Source organism: Plecotus auritus (assembly GCF_963455305.1).
Source record: "Plecotus auritus genome assembly, chromosome: 9".
NCBI classification, from domain to species: Eukaryota; Metazoa; Chordata; class Mammalia; order Chiroptera; family Vespertilionidae; genus Plecotus; species Plecotus auritus.
Window position 1 is genome coordinate 32199898 of NC_137783.1, and position 27880 is coordinate 32227777.

The 27880-nt window shown below is 38.5% G+C and overlaps 1 protein-coding gene across 1 annotated transcript in view; it reads right to left on the reverse strand.

Annotated features, from left to right (window-relative positions):
• Positions 1-27880, reverse strand: part of PCDH15 (protocadherin related 15) — a gene marked incomplete at its 3' end in the record, with an annotated part of 1266261 nt that overhangs the window by 123419 nt on the left and 1114962 nt on the right. Inside the window, exons 28-29 of the mRNA XM_080641959.1 lie at positions 16293-16402; positions 13284-13424 (exon numbers count right to left, since the gene is read on the reverse strand). Of these exons, the coding sequence (XP_080498085.1) occupies positions 13284-13424; positions 16293-16402 (251 nt within the window). The remainder of the gene's footprint in view (positions 1-13283; positions 13425-16292; positions 16403-27880) is intronic.

Below are 27880 nucleotides of genomic sequence, written 5' to 3' on the forward strand. Positions count from 1 at the left end.
CGAGCTGTACCCTAAAGCAAAACCATAAAATGAAATCAATAGCATCTGAGTTGTTTTATCACCAGTTTAAGGTTACCTTAATTGTCCTTTTATTCCTGATTGAAAGGCCACTTACAGAGTCAAAACACAAGGACATTATTTATAGAAAGCTATGAATGTTTTCTTCCACTTTTAAAGGTAATTATAACTTTAGCATAAAAGAAAAATTGCACTTCAATTGTAGCAATCCATATATCAAATTGAGCTATAAAGATGCATATTATTCTACATAAAAATAGCATTCTATTCTAAACCCAGGAGAGATTGAGTTAGACTGGAAAGAATCATTGATTAGCTGCCTCCTGCATGCCCCCTACTGGGGATTGAGTCCACAGTCTGGGCATGTGCCCTGAATTGCTTAGTGACCTCCTGGTTCATTGGTTGATGTTCAACAACTGAGCAACACCAGCCCAGCCTGGTAGCTGTTTTCAACACTGAGGCTGCCATCATCTGGCATTGGTGATTAAGGAAGAAAGAATAGTCCTGTAGGAATGAAAGTTTCAACTTAAATAGTGAAATGGTTGAACATTTTTGGGTCAGACTTGTGTTTAAAACAGTGTCAATAAGACAAACAATTTTCAACGTTCTCCTGCATACTCTCCTGCAGTGACTTGATTTTGACAGTGCATTTCAATGAATTCTACTTCTCATGTCAGTAGAAATTCAGTAGTCCATTCCCAGCTTTTGCTTTTTTCATACTCATCACTCCTCCAGGTGACCCTACTAAACAGGATCTACAAAAACTAGCATCAACATGTGTCCCAAATCTGGACCTTGGGTAACTTTCACAGGCACTGTGCTTGCATAATTCTATGAGTACAGGCTTATCTTAACATAGCTGTAATTGCCCTTCTGCTTCAGCCATCATAATAGCTTTTCAGCTCTATAGTTTACCGTCTAGATTACCTAATAGGTCTCAGACATGAATCCACTAATTGCACATGGAAGCAATAGAAATGGTTTCCTCATGAAAGATGATTTTTCCATCATATTACATATGCATGTATATATTATAATCTATACTCTAATTAAGAATGGCTGATAGCACATCATTGTCATCAGTTCAAAAAAATCAATTTTGGGGCCAGTAGAAGAACATTGTCTCCATGTGTTTGGTTTTAGAAATCCTATGTAATAAAGAGGTAATATGCAAATTGACCATCACACTGTTGCACAAGATGGCCGCCCCCATGTGGTCAAAGATGGCTGCCCCCATGTGGTCAAAGATGGTGGCCACAAGATGGCCGGCAGGGGAGGGCAGTTGTGGGCAATCAGGCCGGCAGGGGAGGGCAGTTGTGGGCAATCAGGCCTGCAGGGGAGGGTAGTTGGGGGTGACCAGGCCTGCAGGGGAGGGTAGTTGGGGGGACCAGGACTGCAGGGGAGAGCAGTTGGGGGTGACCGGGTTGGCAGGGGAGCAGTTAGGCATCGATCAGGCTGGCAGGGGAGTAGTTAGGGGGTGATCAGGCTGGCAGGCAGGTGAGAGGTTGGGAGTCAGCAGCCCCAGATTGTGAGAGGGATTCCAGATTGGAGAGGGTGCAGGCTGGGCTGAGGGACACCCCTGCCCCCCAGGGCACAAATTTCATGCACTGGGCCTCTAGTGTATAAATAAAATTCCATAACCATTTTAATATTACGTTTGAAGTAGAGGTCGTAAAAAACTGTGTGCCCCCCCTAATACATAGTAATACATAGTGGTCTTACTCTAGTTGACAACATTAAACTTGAGATGGAAGAATATATATTACCACAATCCCCCATTTCCGGGAATGAGCATATTGTGAAAGAGAATGCAAATACATCTTTATGATTTTTCCCCCACAGGAATATTTCGCCCAAAATAATTTCTAAAGCTATTTGCTTGACCCTTTTTATTCTCTTTGGAAGTAAGAGTGTTTAGCGCAGTTAATTGTTGTGCTCTTTGTTCTTATGTTAAATATCCTTGATAATCTGTTATCTAATTCTTGCACATTTCTTGGTAATTTTAGGTCTATTGTTTCTTGGTACTTTTGTTTAAAGTTCCAGTTTAATATTTATTTTTTTGTCAATTCTAATATATGCTTTCTGTCTTTGGAACTGTTCTTTCAAACCTTTTCTACTCATTCTTATGAATAGAGCTCAAAGGGCAACCCATTTGAAAATTCTTCTCTGATCACTCATATGTTGGTTGTTTCCTCTTCTGTACTAAGCTGAATTGTGTACTGCCACCAGACATCTTGGTAGGTTCTAAACCAATAGTCAGTGATGTGTTTAGCCTAGAGACGTTGAATAGAAAACAACTTAAGAGATATATTTGTGATTTATTGGGATATATTTTATCTTTACTACTTTTATTTTAGCACTAATATAACGAAGTAGTAGACCAAAATTACTTAAACTTTCTCTATATAATTTTTTAAAATAAATTATTGGAAAAATGTGCTCTTTAAAAATGTTTCTGTTACTTTGAGTTATTTTATTCATAATTCATGTGTTTGATCATATATTTACTATGTTGCCACTACTTCTAAAATTGACTAGTTCAGTTTAAAAGATAAAAGCCAGTAGTTAATAAAGGGAAAAAGATATCTAGAAGATCTGAATAAAAAGATCTAAAGCACTGGAGGGAAAATTATTAACTTGGTAACAGCTAATATAATGTGAAAGCTAGAGACTACAAAACTCCCAAATTCATCAACTGTGAAACAATTCCACTGGTTCAACAAATATTTCAAATACCCTTGGATTAAAAAATGTACTTAAATATTTGAGGAAACTGATTAAGGTGGCAATGTAATGTCTGAATCTTATGGAATCCTCTCTCATAACTGACAGGCAGATTTGGATAGCCACATATTGGGAGGCATACACCTCGGGCAGCTTGTGCTTCTATACATTTTGCTGGGTGTGCCAAGGTTGCAATGCCCTGACCTTTTTTTACTTGGGATGTAGGACTGTTTATGCAGCTGGCAATTTTGAAAAGTGAGAGAAAGTTTGTAGGGATGCCTCATGTAGTCCAGCATTTAGCCTACCTCTTCTCTTTTTTTAAAAAATGTATTTTTATTTATTTCAGAGAAGAGGGAGAAGGAGAGATAGAAACATCAATGAGGAGAGAATAATTGATCAGCTGCCTCCTGCATACTCCCTATTGGGGACTGAGCCCACAACCCAGGCATGTGCCCTTGACCAGAAAGAATCGAACTCGGGACCCCTTAATCCGCAGGCCAACACTCTATCCACTGAGCCAAACTAGCTAGGGCAGCCTATCTCTCTTTTGAGAAAGACTTGTGATTGCTTTCTATAAAGTGGCAGTCTCTAAGTTCAGAGTTCTTCTGGGGTGCATGCCGATCATGTGCAGCTATTATCTGGCCCTACACTTTGCCTGTGAAATTTAGGGAGTTGTGCCATTATGCTCATTGCTGTGCTGATATTCCTGATAATACTTTCATAAGTAATAAGGTTTTTCTTTTCAGGCCCAGTAATTGTTTGCATTTTATCAACATTCATGGACCTTTAGTGATCTAATCAGGACTCCAGATCTAATTGCCAATTTTTAAAAAAATATATTTTATTGATTTTTTACAGAGAGGAAGGGGGAGGGATAAAGAATTAGAAACATCAGATGAGAGAGAAACATCGATCAGCTGCCTCCTGCACACCCCCTCTGGGGATGTGCCCGCAACCAAGGTACATGCCCTTGATTGGAATCAAACCTGGGACCCTTCAGTCTGCAGGCCGATGCTCTATCCACTGAGCCAAACCGGTTAGGGCCTAATTGCCAGTTTTTTAAAAAATAAAGGAGACAGAAAAATATGAAATGGTCCACTGAAAACAATCATCAGAACTCAGACTTCAGAAATCTGGTTTCTTTGAAAAAATAAATATTGCCAATTTTTAGGAAATAAAGGAGGCAGAAAAATATGAAATGGTCCACTGAAAACAGTCATCAGAACTCAGACTTCAGAAATCTGGTTTCTTTGAAAAAATAAATATTAAGGTGAATAAAAAAGTGTAATAGTGATGAAGCCTATAAATTAAAAGAAATTCTAAAGACATATCAACCAATTACAATATATGGATCTTATTTAGATTCTGATGTGAATAAATTTTTAATGTGAATATTAACTGGATATTTGTTGATATCCAGTGATTTTTTTTAATTGGGGAAGGAGTAAAAATGGTATTGTGATAAATTTTAAGAGTACTTATCTGTAAGAGGTACATATTGGAATATTTACAGACGAAATATTATGTTTCTGCTCTGCTTCAAAATAATAGAGTGAGGAAGCAGTTGGAAGTAGAGATGAAAGAGTGCCCAGGCCTTGATAATATTGAATCTGGGAAGCTGAAACAGTGAGGTTCATTATAATAGTCTCTATAATTTTATTTACGTTTGAAATGTTCCATACTAAAAGATTAAAATGTTTTAAATACTGCTGCTATCAAATTTGGGAAATAAATTCAAAAATTTTCCTATTTTAATTATTAATTTGCATTTAAATAGTAAATCTAGTTACAGCATAGTTGTAAAACTTTAAAAATAGCTTCATTAGTAACTTTTTGGTAAAGAAATCACAATAAAATATTTATTTAATGAATTAAATTCATTCTGTTTACTATTGTATCCCTATGATATGTGGTAGAGCTAAAGAGCACAGGGCAGCTAATCTGAAGAAGGGATGAACCTTTAGACAATTAATTAATTAACCTTAATTTACATAATGATCTTATTTGCATAGCTAATGGATAGAAATTGGTTGTAAGTCATTAACAGTCATTAATAAGTGAAATGTGTTAAAAATACATGAGTTTGTACTTCACACTCAAGAGGCAAAGGTTAGTCTTGAAATGTAAATAACAATAGCTAAGAACCAGGCATTAAACAAACTAGCATTTAGCTTTTAGGCTTTATGCATTTCCAAGAATATAATTCATGAATTGGCTATTCAGTCTTACCTCTACATGCATAATAGGGCACATACAAGCATTTATGTGTGCATTAGGTAAATTATTATTAGCCTTAGATTTACATTCAAATTACAGTAATGAGGGTAGTTGTATTATATTCACATACAAGAACTAAATACATTTCTATTTCTAGAAATCAGAGATATTTCTTGAAAAATATTTATTTAAAATGATTTGGTTGTACCTGTGCAGCCCTTGACACTAGATCAGTAAGTGAGATTTGAAGTAAACGCAAAGGAGTGCTTTATTATTTATGATCGTCAAGAGCTGAACTGAGACAGAAAATTCTATAATGCATCTTCAGCCTTTTACTCCCATCTTGTTCTCCTTTCTCTTACAAGGCGTGGGCTCTCTCCCTCTGACATCCATATGTGTGCTCTAGCTCTCATGCTCTCTTCTTTTTTCCTCTTTCCCCTTCTCAAAATGTTGATTGATAGAGTGATAGGATGTCTAGGAATGGCCCCAGAGTAAAAGATAAGTGTTTCAGATCCTGTTTCACTCTTCACACTCTATCTGAGACTCTATTCTAATGGATACATTAAATTTGGTTTTCTTGGGTTTCCTAGATTCTAAAAATTTTGGTGTGACTATAGAAAAAAAAAAAAAGAAAAAAAGAAAGATGGATTAGTTAGATGCAAAGGAGTATTATGGCTGTGAATGGAAAAGAATAGAATTTATCCATTGCTGGTAACAGCTCTCAGAATCTGTGCCAGCCCCCTTCACAAACTGGCTTTTACTTGTTCCTCTGTGTGCATGAACTATATGATACTGGAATGTTGAAGAAAGATTTTGGAGTCAAAAGTTGTGAGCCTAAAACTTCAGCTTTTCATTTACTGACAAGTGCTATGTTTAGAAAATCACTTAAACTTTCCTTATCATGTCCTTGTAGTGAAACTAATGTTTCTCATCTCCTAGAAATGGGTGTGAATTACATATAATGCAGCATATAAATTATGATAAATGTTAGTCATTAATTTTAAGATGTGTTTTCCTCTAGTATAAGAAAACTAGAGGCCCGGTGCACGAAAATTTGTGCACTGGCGGCGGGGGGTCCCCTCAGCCCAGCTTGCCCCCTCTAACAGTCTGGGAGCCCTCAGGGGTTGTCCTAAGCTGCAGTCTGGCCTCCCTCTGTGACAGGCGACCGGACCGATCAGGGGAAGGCACTGCCCCCATCACCCCGCTGCTGCTGCCCTCAGCCCTTGCAGCCACTGCGGCTTTGTCCTGAAGGATATCCAGAAGAACGTCCAGAAGACATCCAGTCTATCCGGTCTAATTAGAATATTACCCTTTTATTAGTATAGATATGTAAGTACCAGAAGCCACACAATTCACAGATCTAGTGGTTATGCTATATTCCAGAGGTCTAGCCAGAACCTCACAGTGGGATGAAATAATGTTTATAATCTAACATACACAGATAATGATGGTATTCTATAATACTGTATACAAACTTTAGAAATGGTATGTTATTGCCTTGACAATTTTGGAGTATGAAATCACTCTCAGGATTGCCATATTTTAGAAATTAAAACATCCCTGAATATTAATGGCCTTCCTTTATTCTTCACTGAGAACTTTTATTTTTTTTTTATTTTTTATTTTTTTATTTTTTTTTATTAAATAAATCTTTATTCAGATTATTACAATTATTTCTCCTTTTTTCCCCCATAGCTCCCCTCCACCCATTTCCCACCCCACCTTCTGCCCTTACCTACCCCCCACTGTCCTCATCCATAGGTGTATGATTTTTGTCCAGTCTCTTTATGAACCCCCCCATACCCCTTTCCCCCTGAGAATTATCAGTCCACTCCCTTTATATGCCCCTGATTCTATTATATTCACCAGATTATTCTGTTCCTCAGGTTTTTAATTTACTTGATTTTTAGGTTCACTTGTTGATAGATATGTATTTGTTGTTCATAATTTTTATCTTTCCTTTTTTCTTCTTCCTCTTCTTTAAGAATACCTTTCAGCATTTCATATACTGGTTTGGTGGTGATGAACTCCTTTAGCTTTTTCTTGTCTGTGAAACTCTTTATCTGCCCTTCAATTCTGAATGATAGCTTTGCTGGGTAGAGTAATCTTGGTTGTAGGTTCTTGCTACTCATCACATTGAAAATTTCTTGCCACTCCCGTCTGGCCTGCATAGTTTCTGTTGAAAAGTCAGCTGACAGTCGTATGGGTGCTCCCTTGTAGGTAACTAACTGTTTTTTCTCTTGCTGCTTTTAATATTCTCTCTTTGTCTTTTGCTCTTGGCATTTTAATTATGATGTGTCTTGGTGTAGTCCTCTTTGGATTCCTTTTGTTTGGGGTTCTGTGGGCTTCCTGGACTTGTAAGTCTATTTCTTTCACCAGGTGGGGGAAGTTTTCGGTCATTATTTCTTCAAATAGGTTTTCAGTATCTTGCTCTCTCTCTTCTTCTGGCACCCCCATAATTCTGATGTTGGTACGTTTGAAGTTGTCCCAGAGTCTTCTTAGATTATCTTCAACTTTTTGGATTTTTTTTTTTTGCTTTTTGCTTTTTCGGTTGAGTGTTTTTTGCTTCTTTGTATTTCAATTCTTTGACTTGATTTTTGTGTTCCTCTTGTCTGTTTTTGGGTCTCTGTATGATATTTTTTATTTCAGTCAGTGTATGTTTAATTTCTAGTTGGTCCTTTTTCATCTCTTCGAGGGTCTCGTTATATTTATCGGCCTTTTCTAGGATATTCTTAAAAAGCCTTATAACTGTGGTTTTGAATTCTATGTCCAGTCGTTTGTTTTCCTCCATTTCTTTTGTTTGTGATCTGATTCTTAGACGCCGCATTTTCACTGCTTCCCTGGGTTGGTAGATTTGTGTGCTAGGTTTCCAATTTGGCCTAGTGGGTCTGCCTCCCCAGTTAACCTGAGGTGGACACTCTTGGTGCACCCCTTTGTGGACTGTGTGTACAGCCTTGTTGTAATTAAGTCTTGATTGTTGTTGGTGTAACTGGGAAGAATTGACCTCCAGGCCAGTTGGCTGTAAGGATCAGCTGTGTCTATGCTGGGAGAAGTCCGGTGCTGGAGACAGCCTTATAGGATTAGACTTGCCAAATTGCAATAGCCTCTGTGCTCAGCTTGGATGGGGTGGAGTCTCAGTCTTGGCTTCCCGTCAGCCTTGCCCTTGCGCGCACGTGTGTGCCTTCAGTCCTCTGCCTTCCCGGCTCCCGATTCTCCGCCTGAGAGTCCAGACTCCCCCCACAAGAGCGTGGGTCCCCAGGGGCTCGCCTAGAACTGGGGTTCACTGCAGTCAGAACTGGGGCTCACTTCAGTCAGAACTGAGGTTCAGTGCCGTCAGGAGCCTCTCACTCCCTTCCGCTAGGGAAAGCCTGTGGCAGCCTCCGCAGCCTTTGTGCGCACTGGCGCGCGCGCTGACTTTCAGTCCTCCGCCTTCCCCGGCTCCTGAGTCTCCGCCCGAGAGTCCAGACTCCCCCCACAAGAGCGTGGGTCCCCGGGGGCTCGCCTGGAACTGGGGTTCACTGCAGTCAGAACTGGGGCTCACTTCAGTCGGAACTGAGGTTCAGTGCCGTCAGGAGCCTCTCACTCCCTTCCGCTAGGGAATGCCTGTGGCAGCCTCCGCAGCCTTGGTGCGCACTGGCGCGAGCGGACTTTCAGTCCTCCGCCTTCCCCGGCTCCTGAGTCTCCGCCCGAGAGTCCAGACTCCCCCCACAAGAGCGTGGGTCCCCAGGGGCTCGCCCGGAACAGGGTTTCAGTGCAGTCAGAACCGGGGTTCAGTTCGGTCGGGGGCTCCCTTCCCCCTTCCGCCAGAGAAAGTCAGCCAGGCTCTCAGCCGCCCTTCCTCTCTGCGCGCACAAAGACCCTTTGCCGTACCTCCAATTCTCTGTGAGCTTTTCTCTATCCTTCTAGTTGTAGAATTTTCACTCAGTCAGCTTTCCTGCGGTTCTGGATGGTGTCCGTTCTGTCTTTTAGTTGTAGTTTTGAAATTGTTGTGCGAGGCAGCAGTTTAGGTGTTTACCTATGCCGCCATCTTGGTTTTTCCCCTCTTCACTGAGAACTTTTAGATGTGGATTTCATTAGAAAATGAGCCGAGTTCAGTCAAGACGGCAGTGCAAGTAAACTTGTTACTCAAAACCTCCCACAACCACATTAGAATTACAACAAAATTACAGAACAGCCATCATTCAGAACTGCCTGAAAGCTAACTGAACAGCTTTATTATTAAGGATATAAGGAAGAAGCCACATTGAGACTGGTAGGAGGAAGAGAGACGTGAAAAGGGCTGTGGTGGTTAAAAATCAGGAGGGATATCTCAGCAGCAGAGATCTCTCCTAAGGAGTGAGGGGTCCTGGCCCTACATCAGAACCCCCAGCCCAGGGCTCCAGTGCTCGGAAGAGAAGTCCCTAAACCTTCTGGTTGTGAAAACCAGCAGGGATTGTGGCTGAGTGAGATTGAAGAATACTGGAGTCACACATGTTCCTCTAGAACAGTGGTTTTCAACCCTTCTAATGCTGCGACCCTTTAATACAGTTCCTCATGTTGTGGTGACCCCCAACCATAAAATTATTTTCGTTGCTACTTCATAACTGTAATTTTGCTACTGTTAATGAATCGTAATGTAAATATCTGTGTTTTCCAGTGGTCTTAGGCTCTACAGCAGCGATTCTCAACTTGTGGGTCGCGACCCACAGGTTGAGAACTGCTAGCAAGGTCACCTAGACCATTAAAGGGTCGCAGCATTAGAAAGGTTGAGAACCACTGCTCTAGAAGGAGCCACATATGTACTTACTTGGACTCACTTGCTCTAAGTTCCAGCACTGGGGCAACAGCTGGAAAAGCACCATGGACATATAAGGAGAAACTGAATTGTCTGGCTGGCATCAGGGCAAGAGCTGAAGGGGCAGTTTTCTCCCATACAGAAATGCTGGCAGAGGGCATTGTTCCCTTGCGGAATCCTATCCTCTCTAAGCAGGCAGACGGGCATCAAAGCTGAGTTTCCATCACTCTAGCTAACACTGTTCACCCAGCTCTGGTGATTCCCTGAGACTCCACCCCCATGCAACTTGCAGGTTCACCCAAGCCATTTCCAGTGGCTTTTCCATACAAATGGCCTCTCTTGGTTAATGCTTTGAATTTTCCTAAAATCTCTAACAACAAACAAGCAAAAACCAGCATCTGGCCTCTGTGTACCCCATATGTCTTGCTAAGTGGCCTCAGGTCTGGCACTAGTGGCAGCTAGCCTTGGTCCACAGCTTGACCTCTCCTGGGTACCTTCAAGCCCAGCACAAACATTTTCATATTGCTCCGTAGCTCATGCTAGGTGACCCTGGCTGAACACAAGTGGTGGCTGACTGTGCACCTCCTGGGAGGCCCCAGAGCCAGTGTATCTGGTGGACAGCTTCAGACCACACCAGATTACAACCCAACCACCTCCACAAGCCACACCTAAAGGGGCGATTTGGTGGGCATCAAAGCCCCATTGTAGCAAGTCCTACTCCATGAGGTCAGACTCTGCACAGCAGCTCCTTTGCTGCAGTCACAGCTAGTTCCTGCTGCAAATCAGCCTGGGGGTTCAATTGCTCCAAGGAACATGCAAACAGCAATCAAGGCTTAGCTACAACAGGACAGTGCACACAGGGAGTACATCTAAAATACCCAGTTCAGTGACTGGGGAGGCTTCATGACTGAGCCCTACAGGACACCTTAAGACCACTCTACCAAGTCCAGGAGATGTAGCAGATATACCTAATATATAGAAACAAATACAAGGAAGCAGTGAAATGAGTAGACAAAGAAACATTTATATATATAAAGAGGTAATATGCTAATTGGTCTTAACGGTGTCCCAGTCACGACTGATCAACAGGCTGCATGCGCACAGGAGCTCGTGGGTGGGGACAGGGGCGGGGACTTCCGCCCCCAGCAGAGGCATGTGCAGGCCTGCCCAGCGCTGTCAGGCTGCCTTGGCAGCGGAGGCCGCTTCCCACAGAGGCATGTGCAGGCAGGAGCTGGTGGCAGAGACACAGACAGGGGGGCCTGCCTGAGTCGTGGCGGCATGGCTTTAGCAGGCCCAGAGCGGACACAGACTGGGGTGTGCATGCGCAGGCAGGAGCTAATGGGTGGGGACACAGACATGGGGGCATGCCTGAGCCGCCGTGGCGTGGCTTGAGCAGGCCTGAAGCGGACACAGACATTTTTTCCTGGTGAAGGAACTGGAGTCCATGTTGATGAAAACACCTTGGTAGCTGCAGTGGCTGGCAGTGGCAACAGCAGCAGGGTGATGAGGGTGGCACCTTCCCCTGATCAGCCCAGTCACCTCCCACAGAGGGAGGCCAGACTGTGGCTTAGGCCCGTTCCACAGCCTAAGCTGTCAGTAGGACATCCCCTGAAGGCTCCCAGACTGTGAGAGGGGGCAGGCTGGGCTGAAGGACCCCCCTGCCGGTGCACAAATTTCATGCACCATGCCTCTAGTTTTCCAAATAAAAGAACAGGAAAAATCTCCAGAATAAGAATTAAATAAAATGGAGGCAAGCAAACCACCAGATACAGAGTTAAAAACAATGGATATAAGAAAGCTTAAGAAACTTTGTGAGAACTTCAACAGCTTAAAAAAGGGACCTGAAAATGAAGACTAAATTACAGGTATTTAACAGTAGAGCAGATAAAGCAGAGAACCAAATTAGTGATTTGGAATATAAAGAAGCAGAAAACAATCGGAACAGCAAAAAGAAAAAAGAATCCAAAAAATGAGAATAGCGTAAGGATCCTCTTGGACAACTTCAAGCATACCAACATTTATAGCATTGGGATGCCAGAATGAGTAGAGAGAGAGAGAGAGAGAGCAAGAAATTGAAAATTTATCTGAAAAAAAAAACACCCCAAAAACAAAAAAAATAAATGACAGAAAACTTTCCTAACTTGGTGAAAGAAATAGACATATAAGACCAGGAAGCACAGAGAGTACCATACAAGATACATCCAAAGAGGCCACACCAAGACACATAATTAAAATGCCAAAGGTTAAAGACAAAGAGAGAATCTTAAAAGCAACAAGAGAAAAGCAGTTAGTTACCTATAAAGAGCTCCCATAAGACTATCAGCTGATTTCTCCAAAAAAACTATGCAGGCCAGAAGGGATTGGCATAAAATGGTCAAAGTGATAAAAAGCAAGTACCTACAAACAAGATTACTCTCCCCAGAAAAACTGTCATTTACAATTGAGGGACAGATAAAGAGCTTCCCAGACAAGAAAAGCTGAAGGAGTTTATCACTATCAAACCAATATTACAAGAAATGTTAAAGGGTCTTCTTTAAGAAGGAAAAAGAAAAAAACCTAAAAAATATAAATAATAAAATGTCAATAAACTCATATCTTATCAAAACTACTTAAAATGTAAATATATTAAATGCTCCAATTAAGAGACATATTATGATAGCTTAATGGATAACAAAATAAGACCCTCATAGAGATACACTTCAGATTGAGAAATACACACAGTCTGAATATAAAGGGATGGAAAAGAATATTTCACGAAAATGTAAATAAAAAGTTGGATGGCAATACTTATACCAGACATAGTAAGTTTTAACAAGACTATAACCAGAAACAAAGGAGGATCACCCAACAACTCCACTTCTGGGTATTTATTTAAAGCAACCCAAAACAGAGAATCAAAAAGACATATACATCCAAATGTTTATTGCAGCATTATTTACAATAGCCAAGATATGGAAGGGACCTAAGTGTCCATCACTACATGAATGGATAAAGAAGTAGTGCATACACACAAATGGATTATGATTCAGTCCTAAAAAATACTGAAATATTGCTATGTGCAACAATGGACCTAGAGCGTATTGTGCTGAGTGTAATAACTCAGAGAAAGACAAATATCAGATGATTTCAATCATATGTGAAATCTAAAAACAAAATAATCAAATGAGAGAACAGAAGCAGACTCATAGATACAAAGAACATTCTGAGGGTTGCCAGGTGAAAGAGGGGTTGGGGGGGATGGGTGAAAAAGGTGAAGGAATTTAGAAGTACAAATTGGTAGTTAAAGAGTACTTATAAGAATGTACAGTACAGCATAGGGAACATAGTAATATTGTAATAACTACTAATACATATGGTATCAGATGAGCACTTGATTTATCACGGTGGTCACTTCATAAGCTATATAAATGTAGAATCACAGGGTTATACACCTGAAACTAATATAATATTGTATGTCAATTGTAATATATATATATATATTTTTAAATTAAAGTAAGATGAGCAGAAACACCATACATTTATTTTAAAATCTTTAAATAATATAACTTACTTTTTGAAGGAACTCGGAGATTGGCGAGGACCACTTCCAGGGAATCAGCTTGGACTCGAAGTACATAGCTTGTCCTTGTTTCATAGTCCAGAAGGTCATTCACATAGATAACACCCGTGATGTTATTAATTCCAAACTTACCTAGAATTAAAATGTAATTTTTTGGTCATTTTCTTCAAACTTCAAGTAAAAACAATTCTTAAAAGGCATTGTGAGTTCAAAACACATTTTTAGTAGTAGTGCATACAGGGACAAGAAGCTGGCTTTTGGAAACTATATTTCAGCTCTTTGGAAACTTATGTTCCAGAAATTATAAACATCAATGTTACCCTAATCACAGGCCTTGAAATTCTTTTTTTTCTGAGATTCTCCTTGAACTCAATGTTCCTGTGATCAGTTGCATTTGGGAGCAATATATAATATACCCCTCACCCTAGATTCTTCTACCATACCAAAGACTTTTATTTTTTTTATTTTTTTTTAATTTTTTTTTTTCAAGAATTTTTTTTTATTAAGGTATTATATGTGTACATATCTTACCATTGCCTCCCCCACCCCACTCCCATACATGCCTCACCCCCCAATGTTTTGCATCCGTTGGTTACTCTTATATACATGCATATAAGTCCTTCAGTTGATCTCTTATTTCCCCCACCTCTCCCTAACCTTACTGCTGTAATTTGACAGTCTGTTTGATGCTTTACTGCCTCTGTATCTATCTTTTTGTTCATCAGTTTATAATGTTTTTCATTATCCCCAAATGAGTGAGATCATGTGGTATTTTTCTTTCATTGACTGGCTTATTTCACTTAGCATAATGTTCTCTAATTCCATCCAGGTGCCTACAAATGGTAGTAATTCCTTCTTTTTTATGGCAGCATAGTATTCCATTGTGTAGATGTACCACAGTTTTCTGATCCAGTCATCTGTTGACGGGCACTTAGGCTGTTTCCAAATCTTAGCTATGGTAAATTGTGCTGCTATGAACATAGGGGTGCATATATCCTTTCTGATTGGTGTTTCTAGTTTCTTAGGATATATTCCCAGGAGTGGGATTACTGGGTCAAATGGGAGTTCCATTTTCAGTTTTTTGAGGAAACTCCATACTGTTCTCCACAGTGGCTGCACCAATCTGCATTCCCACCAGCAGTGCACGAGGGTTCCTTTTTCTCCGCATCCTCGCCAACACTTGTCGTTTGTTGATTTGTTGATGATAGCCATTCTGACAGGTGTGAGATGGTATCGCATTGTCGTTTTGATTTGCATCTCTCGGATAATTAGTGACTTTGAGCATGTTTTCATGTGTCTCTTGGCCTTCCTTCTGTCTTCTTTTGAAAAGATTCTATTTAGGTCTGTTGCCCATTTTTTTATTGGATCATTTATCTTCCTTTTATTAAGTTGTACCAAAGACTTTTAGAAATTCTGTTTTAAAGAAACCCATTTAATTTTGTTTAACCAACTATTTTATTATCTTGTTAAATTATTATACTTTTTATGATTTAATGCATCTTATTATCCTGTAGATTTAGTGTCCTGCTAAGAACACCTTAGGGAAAAACATGGTGATTATTTAGAAAATATGGTTTATTATTTTAAATAGCTTCAAATACTTTGCTCTGATGTCCATTTGTTCAATGAATTTTCCCATTTAATATATATTTGAAGGAAGAGCAGGACACTTTGGTAAATTGTAAACTATCTCACCTCTTGCACTCATGTTATATTTTTCTCTTTAGTTTTATCCATAGTATTTATTACTGCCTAAATACTATATACTTATCAGTTTAATAATTTGTATGAGGGCAAGGATCTGCCTTTTTTATTCACTGCTCTATCACTCATGGCTGGAAGATCACTTAGTATCTAATAGGTGCTCAATAAATACTTATTAAATAAATCAATAAATATATGTTGAATAAATTAATAAATCAATAAATTATAAGGTCATTATGGGGTAAGAAGAATAATAGGTAGAATCCCTCTGCTTTTTTAAAGGAAGAGATTTGATAGAATCACAGAAAGAAGTATCAGAACAGACTGAGAAATCACAGCTTCAGTCCGATGCTGGAATTTCAAGGGAAAAGGAAGTTTAGTAAGGTTTAGTGGGGAGGCATAGCAGTAGAAACAAAGAAGAAAACAGTAAGAAAAGTATGATGCTGAGCACTGCTTTAGGGGCAGTGATTTCTTGTAATGGTTGGAACACTTGAAAAAGGCCTTTACAGTTTTTTGTGCAAGCTGCTTAACAGTCTTAACAGTAATTCATTAATTTCATATTTATTCTTCATGCATTTATTAAATATATATTAACCATTTTGGCTACCTATAATATGCCAGGCCATACAGTTTGTCAAAAGGGAAAAGCAGAGGACAACTAACTTGTGGATAACAGTGACACAAAGGATGGGTGATAAAGACTGGGCTATGGACTTATTCCTAGAGGCTCACAAACCATTCTCTTCTGAGTGAAACGTGATGGGTAGACAAAACGTAAGTTATTTGTTTACTTACAGTTGTTAATTGTATGTCTAATTTAACATTTAAGGAATATTATTACACAATATACATGGCTTTGTCATGCATGTGCCTCTTTGGGCATTCACAATCATTTATGGTTCTAAAATTTCTTCAGAATTAGCTACTATATGACATGGAGTACAGGTGGTAGATGGTACGAAGTAGTGGGAAGAGACTCCTGGAAGGCAATAACTATAACTTAAGCTGAAAGTATCATACATTAAATTTGAAGAAATGTCATTAAAATATCCTTAAGTGAGAAGCAGGAGAAGACTGCTAGAATTAGATATTTAATATTTCCTGGTGGCATGGGGGGATCACTTTCATTAATGTAACTGGATTTTTAATCAGATTCAGCACATAATTACCAATTACATTTAAGCCAGAAACGTTTTTTTTTTTAAAATATAGAGTAAACAATAATTCAATGTGAAATTAATTCCAAATCCAAGTTGATTAATTTATGGTTAAAACTCAGACTAAACATCTACTCACCCTCTTCATTTCCTGAAATAATGGAGTACACAATACTCTGATTGACCGCCGCAGCAGAAATTACACCCACCGCAGTCCCTCTGGCAGCAAGTTCACTTACTGGAGGAGGCCTGCAGGTTTAGAGAAAATTATTAATTTATTAATTTTTTATTGCCCATTTTGCCAGGATGGAGTTTTGAATTTAATAATAGAATATTAGTTTATGTGTATGTGTGTTTATGTGAATAATAATATTTTCTGAAGTTTTTCAGAAAGTATATTGACTCCAACCCTAAAAATTATTTTAAATGATGCAAATGTTCTTTTAATAATGTCTTGTTGCTTGCATTATATTTAATTTAAGATGGAACATACTACTACTTTATCATTTGCCAAATATCATTAAAAATTCTTTTCACTTGTCTCTAAAGCACCTTCCAGACTGAAAACAACAGAGAGATACAATTTGCTGTCTCAACTGCTAGAGTAAAATGTTGCTATTGTTTTGTTGTTGTTATATTTAAGCAAATGGCTTCCAAATGTCTCTTTCTCGTCTTTTTTCTTGCTCGATTGCAAAGCTCTAACTGTACTAAAAGTATTTGAATAGATGGCATCAAAAAATTCACAGTCCTTTTGAAATTACATACTTAATTTGCTTAGCTGTAGCCACACTATGATACATATTTAAATCAAAAATATATTTTCAACAACTCATTATATAATTCTCAAAGTCTCAATTTTATTATGCAATATTGGTCACTCTAAGCTATCATAACTTTATTGGCATAAATTAATGTAAATAATCTCACTTTTATAATTCACAGGTATTTGTATCATCCAGCTCCAATAAATTTAGAAAATTATTAAATACAATTTCTAATAGTATCTCTGAGTCTTTCTGTAGTCTAGTCAATCTGTCTAACTCATCTGATTCCTAATAAGCTTTAGTTAGTTTTCTCAAACCGATAAGATAAATCCTATTGCCATTTCTTTCATATGGTATTTGTCTTTCAATACTTACACTTTTAATGTTACCCCTCATTTTAATCCCCATTTTTTCAGTTCTTCTAATCTAGAGCAATTATATATATATTGTGTCTTTATTTTTATTTTTTTAGAGTTTTTAGAGTTTTGCTTTTTTTATGATTGCATAGTTATTTTTATTTTTATTTTTTTATTTTATTTTTTTATTGTTAGAAGTATTACAAATAGTAGTACATATGTCTCCTTTTTTTTCCCCATTAACCTCCCCCCGTCCCCGGCCTCCACTACCCCACAGTACATGCCTTTACCTGCCCTCCCACCCCCCAGTGTCTTGTATCTATTGGTTATGCTTATATGCATGCGTACAAGTCCTTCGGTTGATCTCTTACAGCCTCCCCCGCAACCTCCCCTGCCTTCCCGCTGTAGTTTGACAACAGCATATTGTACAATTATCCCAAACAAACTTACAAACTAATTCTTTGAATGTTTGGCAGCAATTTAAAAAAAAAAAAAGGACATGAAAGGATATAATCCCTTTCAGAAGGAATTAAGGCACTGGGAAGGCACTTGAGCATTCTATATTGGCCCCTCTTGCCTTTTGTGCCAAGAGGGACCCTCTTCTCACAATCCAATTGCCCTCAGCTGTTGCCTGAGCTTTCTGTTCATGCTGAGCTGGAAGCCTTGTGGTGGCTGGTACCATGGATCTGTCTCTCGCCCAGTCCTGTGAGCTGGGCCCTCCCTGGAGAAGAAACCTGAGTTCCCTGAGATCTGAGATCAGTGCTGGGGCCCCGCCAGCAGGCCAGGGGATCCCAAGGCAGGTGCTGGGCGTGGAGGCCACAGGGGCATAGGCTACCAAGGAGACAGAACTGAACCTCACATCACCCTCCTTGGCCCCGGAGGATGACTGGTTAGCCAGAGACGGGTAAGATTCCTCACGGAAGGAACAACCTAAGACAGGCACAGTCGCAGTGGGGCCATCAGGAGAGAACTTGGGGGTCAACAGAGGTGGGGCACAAACCCCCAACCCCCCCCAACCTTGCAGGGGCCTGAACCCTCACCCTGTCTGAGGGAGGTCTCCTGCCCCCATGGCTGCTTTGCTTCCCACGCCCAGCTCAGATAGGGACACAGGTGACAGACAGTGACTTGGCCCAGCTCATATTGGGACCCAGGTAACAGACAGAGACTTGGCTGACAGCAGCTGCCCTATATCTAAATCCAGCCTAGCACTAGGAATGCTCAGGGCCTATTCCAGAATGCAAATAATCCTTTCCACTAATATTTACAGGGTAAACTAAGATTGTTGGTAGAGTGTTAAATTTGACAGTAAAATAATAATCAAGTTTTCAGATTAATTTAAATAGGCTAATTGAAATAAGTGAATATTCAAGAAAATTTAATTGTACTGGACAAAAAGCTATTCCTAACATGGTAACTAAAATTGCTATTGGTAGTTCATCTCATGGTAAAATTCCTGAACATGCAATGAAACTAAAGCAGTCATATTTTTGTGCAAAAAATTAAAATTTGAAGTTATCAAGACTGCATTATAAAATTTACAAAAGCTTCCATTCATCAAAAAAAGGGGGGATAGTAGGGTAATATCATGTAAGGAAAAATATCCTATAAGTAAATTACATCTAGAAAATTTTTACTTTACAAAATTAATTTTCATTTGTAATGCTAATAGAGGTTTTTTTATTGTTTAAAATATTACATATATTAGTACATATATCTCCTTTTTTTTCTTCCATTGACCTTCCCCCAGCCTCCCCTACCCCCTGTCGCAAGCCCTTATCCCACCCCCCCAGTGTCTTGTGTCCATTGGTGTGCTTATATGCATGCATACAAGTCCTTTAGTTGATCTATTTCCCTCCCTCCCCAACACTCCCCAGCTTTCCCACTGTAATTTGACAGTCTGTTTGGTGCTTTACTGCCTCTGTATCTATCTTTTTACTCATCAGGTTTATTGTGTCTTTATTGAAGCCTTTTATAACAAACTAGAGGCCCGGTGCACAAATTCGTACACGGGTGGGGTCCCTCGGCCTGACCAGCAATTGGGGCTGATTGGGGCTGACTGGCTGTGGGAGGTTGGCTGTGGGAGCACACTGACCACCAGGGGGCAGCTCCTGCCTTGAGTGTCTGCTCCCTGGTGGTCAGTGCACATCCTCGCAACCGGTCTACTGGTCGTTTGGTTGCTTAGGCTTTTACATATATAGATACTGAGACACAAATATAGTTTGAAAATGTAATTACACATAACCCTTCATAAACATCTTGTCCAAATTGCTATGTTCTTTGGCACTGTCGTCTACATAATTGTTTCACTCAGTTACCTAAATATAAAGTGCTATATCTTACAGATGCTACAGCACCTAATGGTGGTCCATATATTCATTACTTGGCCAATAACTATTTATTTTACTCTCCTGCATCCTTTCTGGCTTCTTTTGTTAACAGCATCCAGAATTTGCTTTGGATAACTCTTCCTCCTCCATGCTCATTCTAAGTGGTTTGAGTAGGGCCGACCAATCCCTGAGATATAGGGATAAACACATTAGCTCTCTCTGGCCATTGAGGACACTTTATCCTCATTGCTCAGTGTTTATGCATGGTAAATGTCTCTCAAAGCCAATGAAAGTTGTGCCCAGAAATGTTACTGTTGCTTATTAGAAAATAAAGTGTTCATTTTGTATTTTTTGCTAGAATTTTAATGCTTGTACTCTATAAGAATGTTCTTGTTGAGCATGATACCAACACAAATGAAATAACTTGGGATTAAAATAGAATCCCTACACTTGGACTAATATTTTAAATGCTGCTATACTTAAAGCTCATTATTTCAGTCATGGAAAAATTATTTTTTTCTTTTACTTCTCAGTTATCTATGATTCCTATCACTTCCAATCAAATAGTCCCAACTAAATTAGAAAAATATACATTTGTGTAGGTAGACATTTCTTAAGTAACATACCTAAGAAACATAATTATGTTCTATGAGAAATTTATTTAGTCATTATCGTAGTTTCAGTTCAGTAAAATAAGGATGCCTTCGGTGACTTTGAATTAAAATTGATAGTAGTCTACTACCAAAAAGGAAAGCATTTATAAAAGTGACACTAAACTGGTTTTGATGGACTGCTTTGATCATGAATAAACTGTATGCTACCTTAGGTTATAAAGAGACATCAAGACAATTTTGTTTGTCACATTGCTTAGTGGTTGATCATGGTGATTATGAAATAAAAACATGAAAAAGGCTGTTGCTTCCAGTTTTATATACCACATATGAGTGAAATCATATGGTTCTTGACCTTTTTCCAATCAACTTATTTCACTTAGCACGATATTCTCAAGATTCATCCATGTCTCAAATGGCAGTATTTCATCTTTTTTTTAATGGCTGAGTAGTATTCCACTGTATATAAGTATCACATCTTCCTTAGCCAACCATCTACTGAAGGACACCTCAGTTGTTTTAAAAATGCCTTCAGGAAGGGCCTTCAGCAGAGGTTCTTTCACAAGGTTTGACTTGAGTTGGGTTTCATGCCCATGTTCCTGACATATTCCTGGTGACATCACTAGCTCCCATTATCTCCCCAAGGACAACACTTTGGGCTTTATTGGCCATTTTAAACAAAATTCACAGATTTTGACTGAAATCTTAAAATCACCTAAATGAATTCTTAAATAGAGACTAAATAATAATTCATTTAAAGAACCTTAGTTATGATTAATATCAAATTTAAATTTTATTATTTTATTATTTTACTATTTGCAGTATCTTCACCCCCCTAATTTTATATGTAAAACAGACGCTTTTTTTAAAATTAATAAACTTTGTTTTTTAGAGTAGTTATAGGTTTTCAGAAAAATTGAGCAGAAAGTATAGAGTTCCACATGCATCCCCGGTTTTCCCTATTATTAATGTTTTGCATTAGTGTGGTCCATTTGTTACAATTGATGAACCAATGTCAGCACATTATTAACTGAAGTCCACAGTTTACATCAGGTGTCATTTTTTTCTATTACATAGTACTATACCTTGGACACATGCATATATCATATATCCACCATTACAGTATCATACAGAGTAGTTTTAATGACCAAAAGTATCTCCTGTTCTTTACATATTCATTTTTTCCCTCCCCCTGAACCTGCCACCACTGATCTTTTTACTGTCTGTATACTTTTGTATTTTCCAGAATATAATATAATTTAAATCATACAATCTGTAGACTTTTTGGCCTGGATTCTTTGCAATATATATTTAACTTCCTCCATGTCTTTTATAGATTGGAACTTTTATTGCTGAATCACATAACTTTGTAAGGATCTACCATAAACAGCTGCATTTAGTTAGAAGAAAATTGATCAAAATGACTCCAAATCTCTTTAGAAATAAATCTTTGCAGATAAAAGTGCAACCCAGTAAAGTTAACTGGTACAGAATTTATATGCAAAATACTTAGAACATAATTTTCTTAGGGATGTATAAACTAATTCATGGATAACTGTTTAACATTTCAAATTAAGTCTTTTTTTGAAAATGTAGACGACAATAAACCTCTCTCAATTAAATACTTTTTAACATCTTTGCCATTTGAATAATGACTATAGTAAAATAACAGAATTTTAGTTTCCAAATGGTTAGACCCAGTTTTTACAGTATAAATATAGATGAAACAATTATTCTACAATTTAAAATCTACTTTCATTGTTGGGTTTAAGAAGTAACAATAATAGTAAATGTTATATGTATCACATAAAACTCCTAATTATTTGAAATGCCATGCAGTTTAGGATACAAAAGTGTTTGTAAATAGATGCTATAAAATTACACTGGGATTCAATCTGGCTCTATTGCTTTCTTTCTACTGAGTAACAAATCTAATTTATATTGACACTAGAGGCCTGGTGCACAAAATTCGTGCATGGGGTGTGTGTCCCTCAGCCCAGCCTGCGCCCTCTTCAATCTGGGACCCCTCGAGGGATGTACGACTGCCCGTTTAGGTGCGATCCTGGTAGAATCGGGCCTAAACAGGCAGTCGGACATCCCTCTCACAATCCAGGACTGCTGGCTCCCAATTGCTCGCCTACCTGCTTTCCTGATTGCCCCTAGCCACTTCTGCCTGCCAGCCTGATCACCCTAACCATTCCCCTGACAGCCTGATTGATGCCTAACTGCTCCCCTGCCAGCCTGTTTGCCCCTAACTGCCCTCCCCTGCAGGCCTGGTCACCCCTAACTGCCTTCCCCTGCAGGCCTGGTCACCCCTAACTGTCCTCCTCTGCAGGCCTGTTCCCCCCGAACTGTTCTCCTCTGTAGGCCTGGGTCCCCCGCAACTGCCCTTCCCTGCAGTGCCAGTTGCCCTCAACTTCCCTAGTCTGCCAGCCTGTTCACCACTAAATGCCCTCCCCTGCTGGCCATCTTGTGGTGGCCATCTTGTGTCCACATGGGGGCAGCCATCTTGTGTGTTGGAGTGATGGTCAATTTGCATATTACTCTTTTATTAGATAGGATAGAGACCTGGTGCATGGGTGGGGGCCAGCTGGTTTGCCCTGAAGGGTGTCCTGGATCAGGGTGGGGGTTCCCTTGGGGCATAGGGCGGCCTGGGCAAGGGGCCTGTGGTGGTTTGCAGGCTGGCCACGCCCCCCAGTGACCCAAGCGGAGGCCCTGGTATCTGGGATTTATTTATCTTCTATAATTGAAACTTTGTAGCCTTGAGTGGAGGCCTGGGCCAGCCAGGGTGTGTGGAAAGCTTGGCCTCCTCCATTGCCAGGGAAACCCAAGCCTCCTGCTCACTCCGTGGCCGCAACCATCTTGGTTGGGTTAATTTGCATACTTACTCCTGATTGGCTGCTGGGCGTGGCTTGTGGGTGTAGCAGAGTGATGGTTAATTTGCATATTACTCTTTTATTAGATAGGATGTTTGGCTTCAAAATATTTGCAAATCAGTACCAATTAAGAAACTGTTTTTATACCTACTATGGGGCAATTTAATGAAAATGGGAAGGAAAAAACACACCCGTTGGAACTCCTATTATTTGTAGCTTTGAAATAATTTTATCAGGGTGATATAATTTTACATATTTAACCAAGAAAAACAGTTTTAAAAAGACATAGATCAGGAGAGAGACACCAGCTCTCCCAGAAATCTTCAGATGGATTATAGATAAGAATTTTAAATTGATAAAGGAGCAAATGGTTACACACTATTTTTTACAACTTTTTAAAAGTGTGCTTACTATTAGGAGTTTTGCTTCTCTTCAGATCCATGAAGTGTCCTCATCTTGAATACAAGAAATCTGTGGCCCTTAGTCACATACCTTTCCAGTTCAAAATACTATTTGACAGCTAAATCTGCAATCTAGGGTGTGTATGTTTGTTTGTTTCATTTATTGTTCTTAATAGAGTTTATCTAGTCTATCTTATTCATTGGCTTTCAACTTTAAAACTATAGAATTAGCTGAAGAACTTATCTAAAATTTCTGATTTCTTTTGGATAATGCTTATAAGATTCTGACATGGTAGGTCCATGGGGTCAGAGTGAGGAATACCATTTGTAAAATGTCACTCTTTCAATAGTTAAAGAGGCAAAATCTATTATCTTTAAGGCAAGATTTGAATAGTGCCATAAAATGGCAGGAGAGTTTAATTTCAGGTAAAACCATCTCTCATAGTAGACATTAAATCTAAATTAAAATAGAAAACAACCTTAGCAAACAAGTGATAGTCTCTGCATGTGGGTTTATTTTATATTATAGTAATAGTTTACATATAGCTTTTTTTTTAATTCTTTGAAATCAAGAGCACTAGCTCTTTTCTCAAAATCTTGAAGTTCAAACTTGTGTGTAGTTTATGATGGTAACATTCCTCAATGTAGGGTAATTTTAATTCTCTTGTATACTGAGATGTAAACTGGAATTGCTCATTCACCATTCCTTTGGCCATTTTTATAAAATTGTTTTCATTTTGCAAAGTACATAAAAATAGATTTCTGATTTTGAAATTATGCTTTTTCTCTGTTTTTGCATATTTGTTCAGAAAAGTTTTAAGTAATTGTCTTTAATAAGTTTTTTATAAACTGTGTCAGATACTGCATTTCCCATTCAAAATCAATATTCACATTTAGACTCTATGATCTATTTCAGACGTATTGACCTTTCCATGATATTTACCTTTAAAACTGATGACAAGTGAATCTCAGTGTGTATAAGTCTTAGTCCATCATCCTGAGATGAAGGGCAAATGTCATTCTTCCAAATGATAACTCGACTATGAGAGTTACTTTATTCTAAGGTAATATTAAGTGTTTGAATTACTGTTAGAATTTTGATATTTCTGTCTGGATTAAGTAAAAAAATACATAAAATGTAATTTCTGACTATGACAGTATAACTATTTTCCAAAAGATCCAAGTAGTTAATTGCCTGGAAACCTCTTAGCAGATATGAACAGGTGGTGGCAATTGAGAGTGTGCCTCATAGCCTCCAGGTCCAGTTGCTGTGCCCTAAAGTCTATTGCTGTGTTTCTATAAAGGTCATGCTACCTAGGGGCTGCTTACAGATACTGACAGAGAAAAGAACTGCTAAGGCAGGTCCTTCCTCGGAGACACAGCACTTCTCTGACATCTCACTACGCAAGGAGGATTGACTGATCATTGTGCAAAACCTTACTTGAATGACAGAGTAGTCACTTAAAGACACAGTAGGCTAGGATGTTTCTATACAATCTTCTCGCCCTCTTTTTCACTCCGAGTCAGAATGCATGTGGTTTGAAGGGTCTCTTAGCCTTATCCTGCTTCCCTCTCATTTCTCTCACAGCAGTATTTCACCGAATAAAATATTTGCTTGTTAAATCTCATCATGATGTGTAATTGTTAGAGGGCAGAACTGAACTAACACAAAACATTAATGGGGTTACAGTTAAAAAATACTATTAGCATTTTGAAATATTTAAATTAATATTCATAAACATTTATAAAAAGATGAATAAAATTTAAAAATATTAATCTAGAACTTTAATATATATTAAATAAAGATGAATACACTGAATAGATTTAATACATATCAATTTATATGGAGATAAAAAAGAAAATCTTGAGGATTATAGTAAACTATTATTTAAATATTATAACAATGTAGAAGAGTTTGCCATGTGTTCTGGGGTATTTTAAACTAATATGAGAAACTGTAATTAACATTTCTTTTAGATATAAGCTACTACATGGTTACCGTCCCTCTTTTGCTCCACATTAATGGTAGACACTACAAATTCTCTTTACCATTCAGCCCAATCCTTGCCAAGATACCTTTTAATGATTAATAGGAAAACACTGTCACATCTGTCTTAACCAAAGAGTTTAGCTCAGTTTCAATTGAAGGGTGGCAGAATATATAACCCTAACATATGACTCTAATTTAGTACATGCCAGCCCAAAATATGCCAGTTTGTACATTAAGTATTTTGAGCTGTAGGCACTCTAAAACCAGAATATTCAGGGAGAGGTTCTCTCTGAGCTCCCCTTCTCTACCTAAAGACAGATCCTCAGAAAGTAACCCAACTGACATAGATCCTCTCCTTAAGAGTTTTCATCAAGTAGAAAAGATTGGCTCTTATCACAGGAGATGAGCTAAAAGTAGACATCATACTCAGACAAACTTTGTCATAAACTTTATCACAACTCCCATCTATTCCTCTAAGGACCCATTCATCTTTCCAAAAAATTATTATTCCCTAAGAGAATTATATCCCTCCTTCTCTTTCCCCATTAAGATGTTATTTAGTCCTGAATTCTAAAGCTACCTCTATGAATTACTCATTTTTTCCTAGGTATCTCCCATGTATGCATAAGGTATACATGATAATAAACTTGTTTTTTTCTCTTGTTATTTATTTTTATCACAGGGGTCTCACCTAAGAACTCAAGAATACAGGGAGAATTGTATTTCCTTTCCTATACAGTCATGCTACTTAAAAAAGGAATGAATGCTAAAATTGATGAGGACTCTGAGAAAAATGCATAAAAATAAAATTAAAAGATCCTATATAATACAAGCCTAATATGCTAAGTGTCTGGTCGTCCTGTCATTCATTCAACCAATCAAAGTTTAATATGCTAATATATGCTAAGGCTGCTAAATGCTCACTATGACGTGTACTGACACTAGGGGGCAGACACTCTGACTGGTAGGTTAGTTTGCTTCTGGGGTCCAGCCGATTGGGACTGAGCGAGATGGGCTGGACACGCACTGGAGCCCTCCCACGGTCCCTCCCCGGCCCCAATCATGCACCGGTGGAGTCCCTCGGCCTGGCCGGCACCCTCTTGAAATCTGGGCTGAGGGAACCTCCTCCCCACCCCCCCCCCCAAGTGCAGGAATTTCGCACCAGGCCTCTAGTTAAATATAATAATAATCTCAACATAAGAATTTTCCAGCATTCACAGTTATCCAAAGATTAAGTAGCACATTTCATACAACTGTAAGTTTTTAAAAAGAGCTTAGTAAACTTTGTGACAAGGATATTAGAGAAATCAAGTATTAAATTATGTTGAGTAAATGATCTGTATGGTCTATTTCATTCATTATATGATATGACTTTGAAAACTGAATTTTTATGAGTAAGATTAACCTATTTTACTTTGCTTCCAATGAAAACCAAGTTAAAAAAAATGGTTTAAATTAAGATATGAAATTGCATATGGATATAGAGAAACTTCTCAATTGCCCAAGTGGTAATAACTCAAAATTTATGATTATTTATGTGAGGAAGGGGCTACGTAATGATTGAACTTAATTCATTGTAAAAAAATAAATAAAGTCCCTTGGAGATGATTTTGAGAAGGCAGGGGTGTTTCAACAATAAGGAATAAAGAAATGCCATTCATCTTTAAGAAATTTGTTTCAAGGAAAGAAAAAGAGTAAAAATAAATGATGATTTGTGCATGTAAACTCTAAGACACTGAAATTACTGATATTTCCTTGTCAAAAAGAGAAACTTCACCAAATAAAACAGGAATGATGTATGAATTAAAATAAAAATGTTTACAATTTTGAAATTTTGGGTTGTGTGTATGCTTCTAAATAATAGGAATGTTGTTTACACTTATATAAATAAATATTATACAATCTGAAGAGTCATAATTTTCAAAAGTTTTAAGAACTCAGTGTTTCCTTGAAAATGTACATGTTCATCTAATGACAAATTGATGAAGCAATGTCTTTTTTCTTTCTTTATTGTTGAAAGTATAACAGATGTCCCCTTTGTTTTTTTTTCTCATTGATGCCCCCCCCACACACACACACTGCACCTGACCCCTCTCCCCCAGGCCTTCACCACTTTATTGTGTCCATATATGCATATAAGTTCCCCTGGTTAGCCTCCATTTAACCCAATTAAATGACTCAAGTAAAGACTGGTTTTAAGAGGTCATGGAATTAATAAAATGAGTCTGTTTCAGCTATGACAACTGCTATAGGGACCAAAGAGAACCAAGTGCATACTTATCTGAGGAATTATTGTAAATTGGGCCATGATAAAAGTAAATCAGTAAGGGCAAATTGCTTTCTCATTGGAGTGTCCTCCTACTCTGAAAAATTGCATAAAGCCAGCCCATCAGCAAACAACT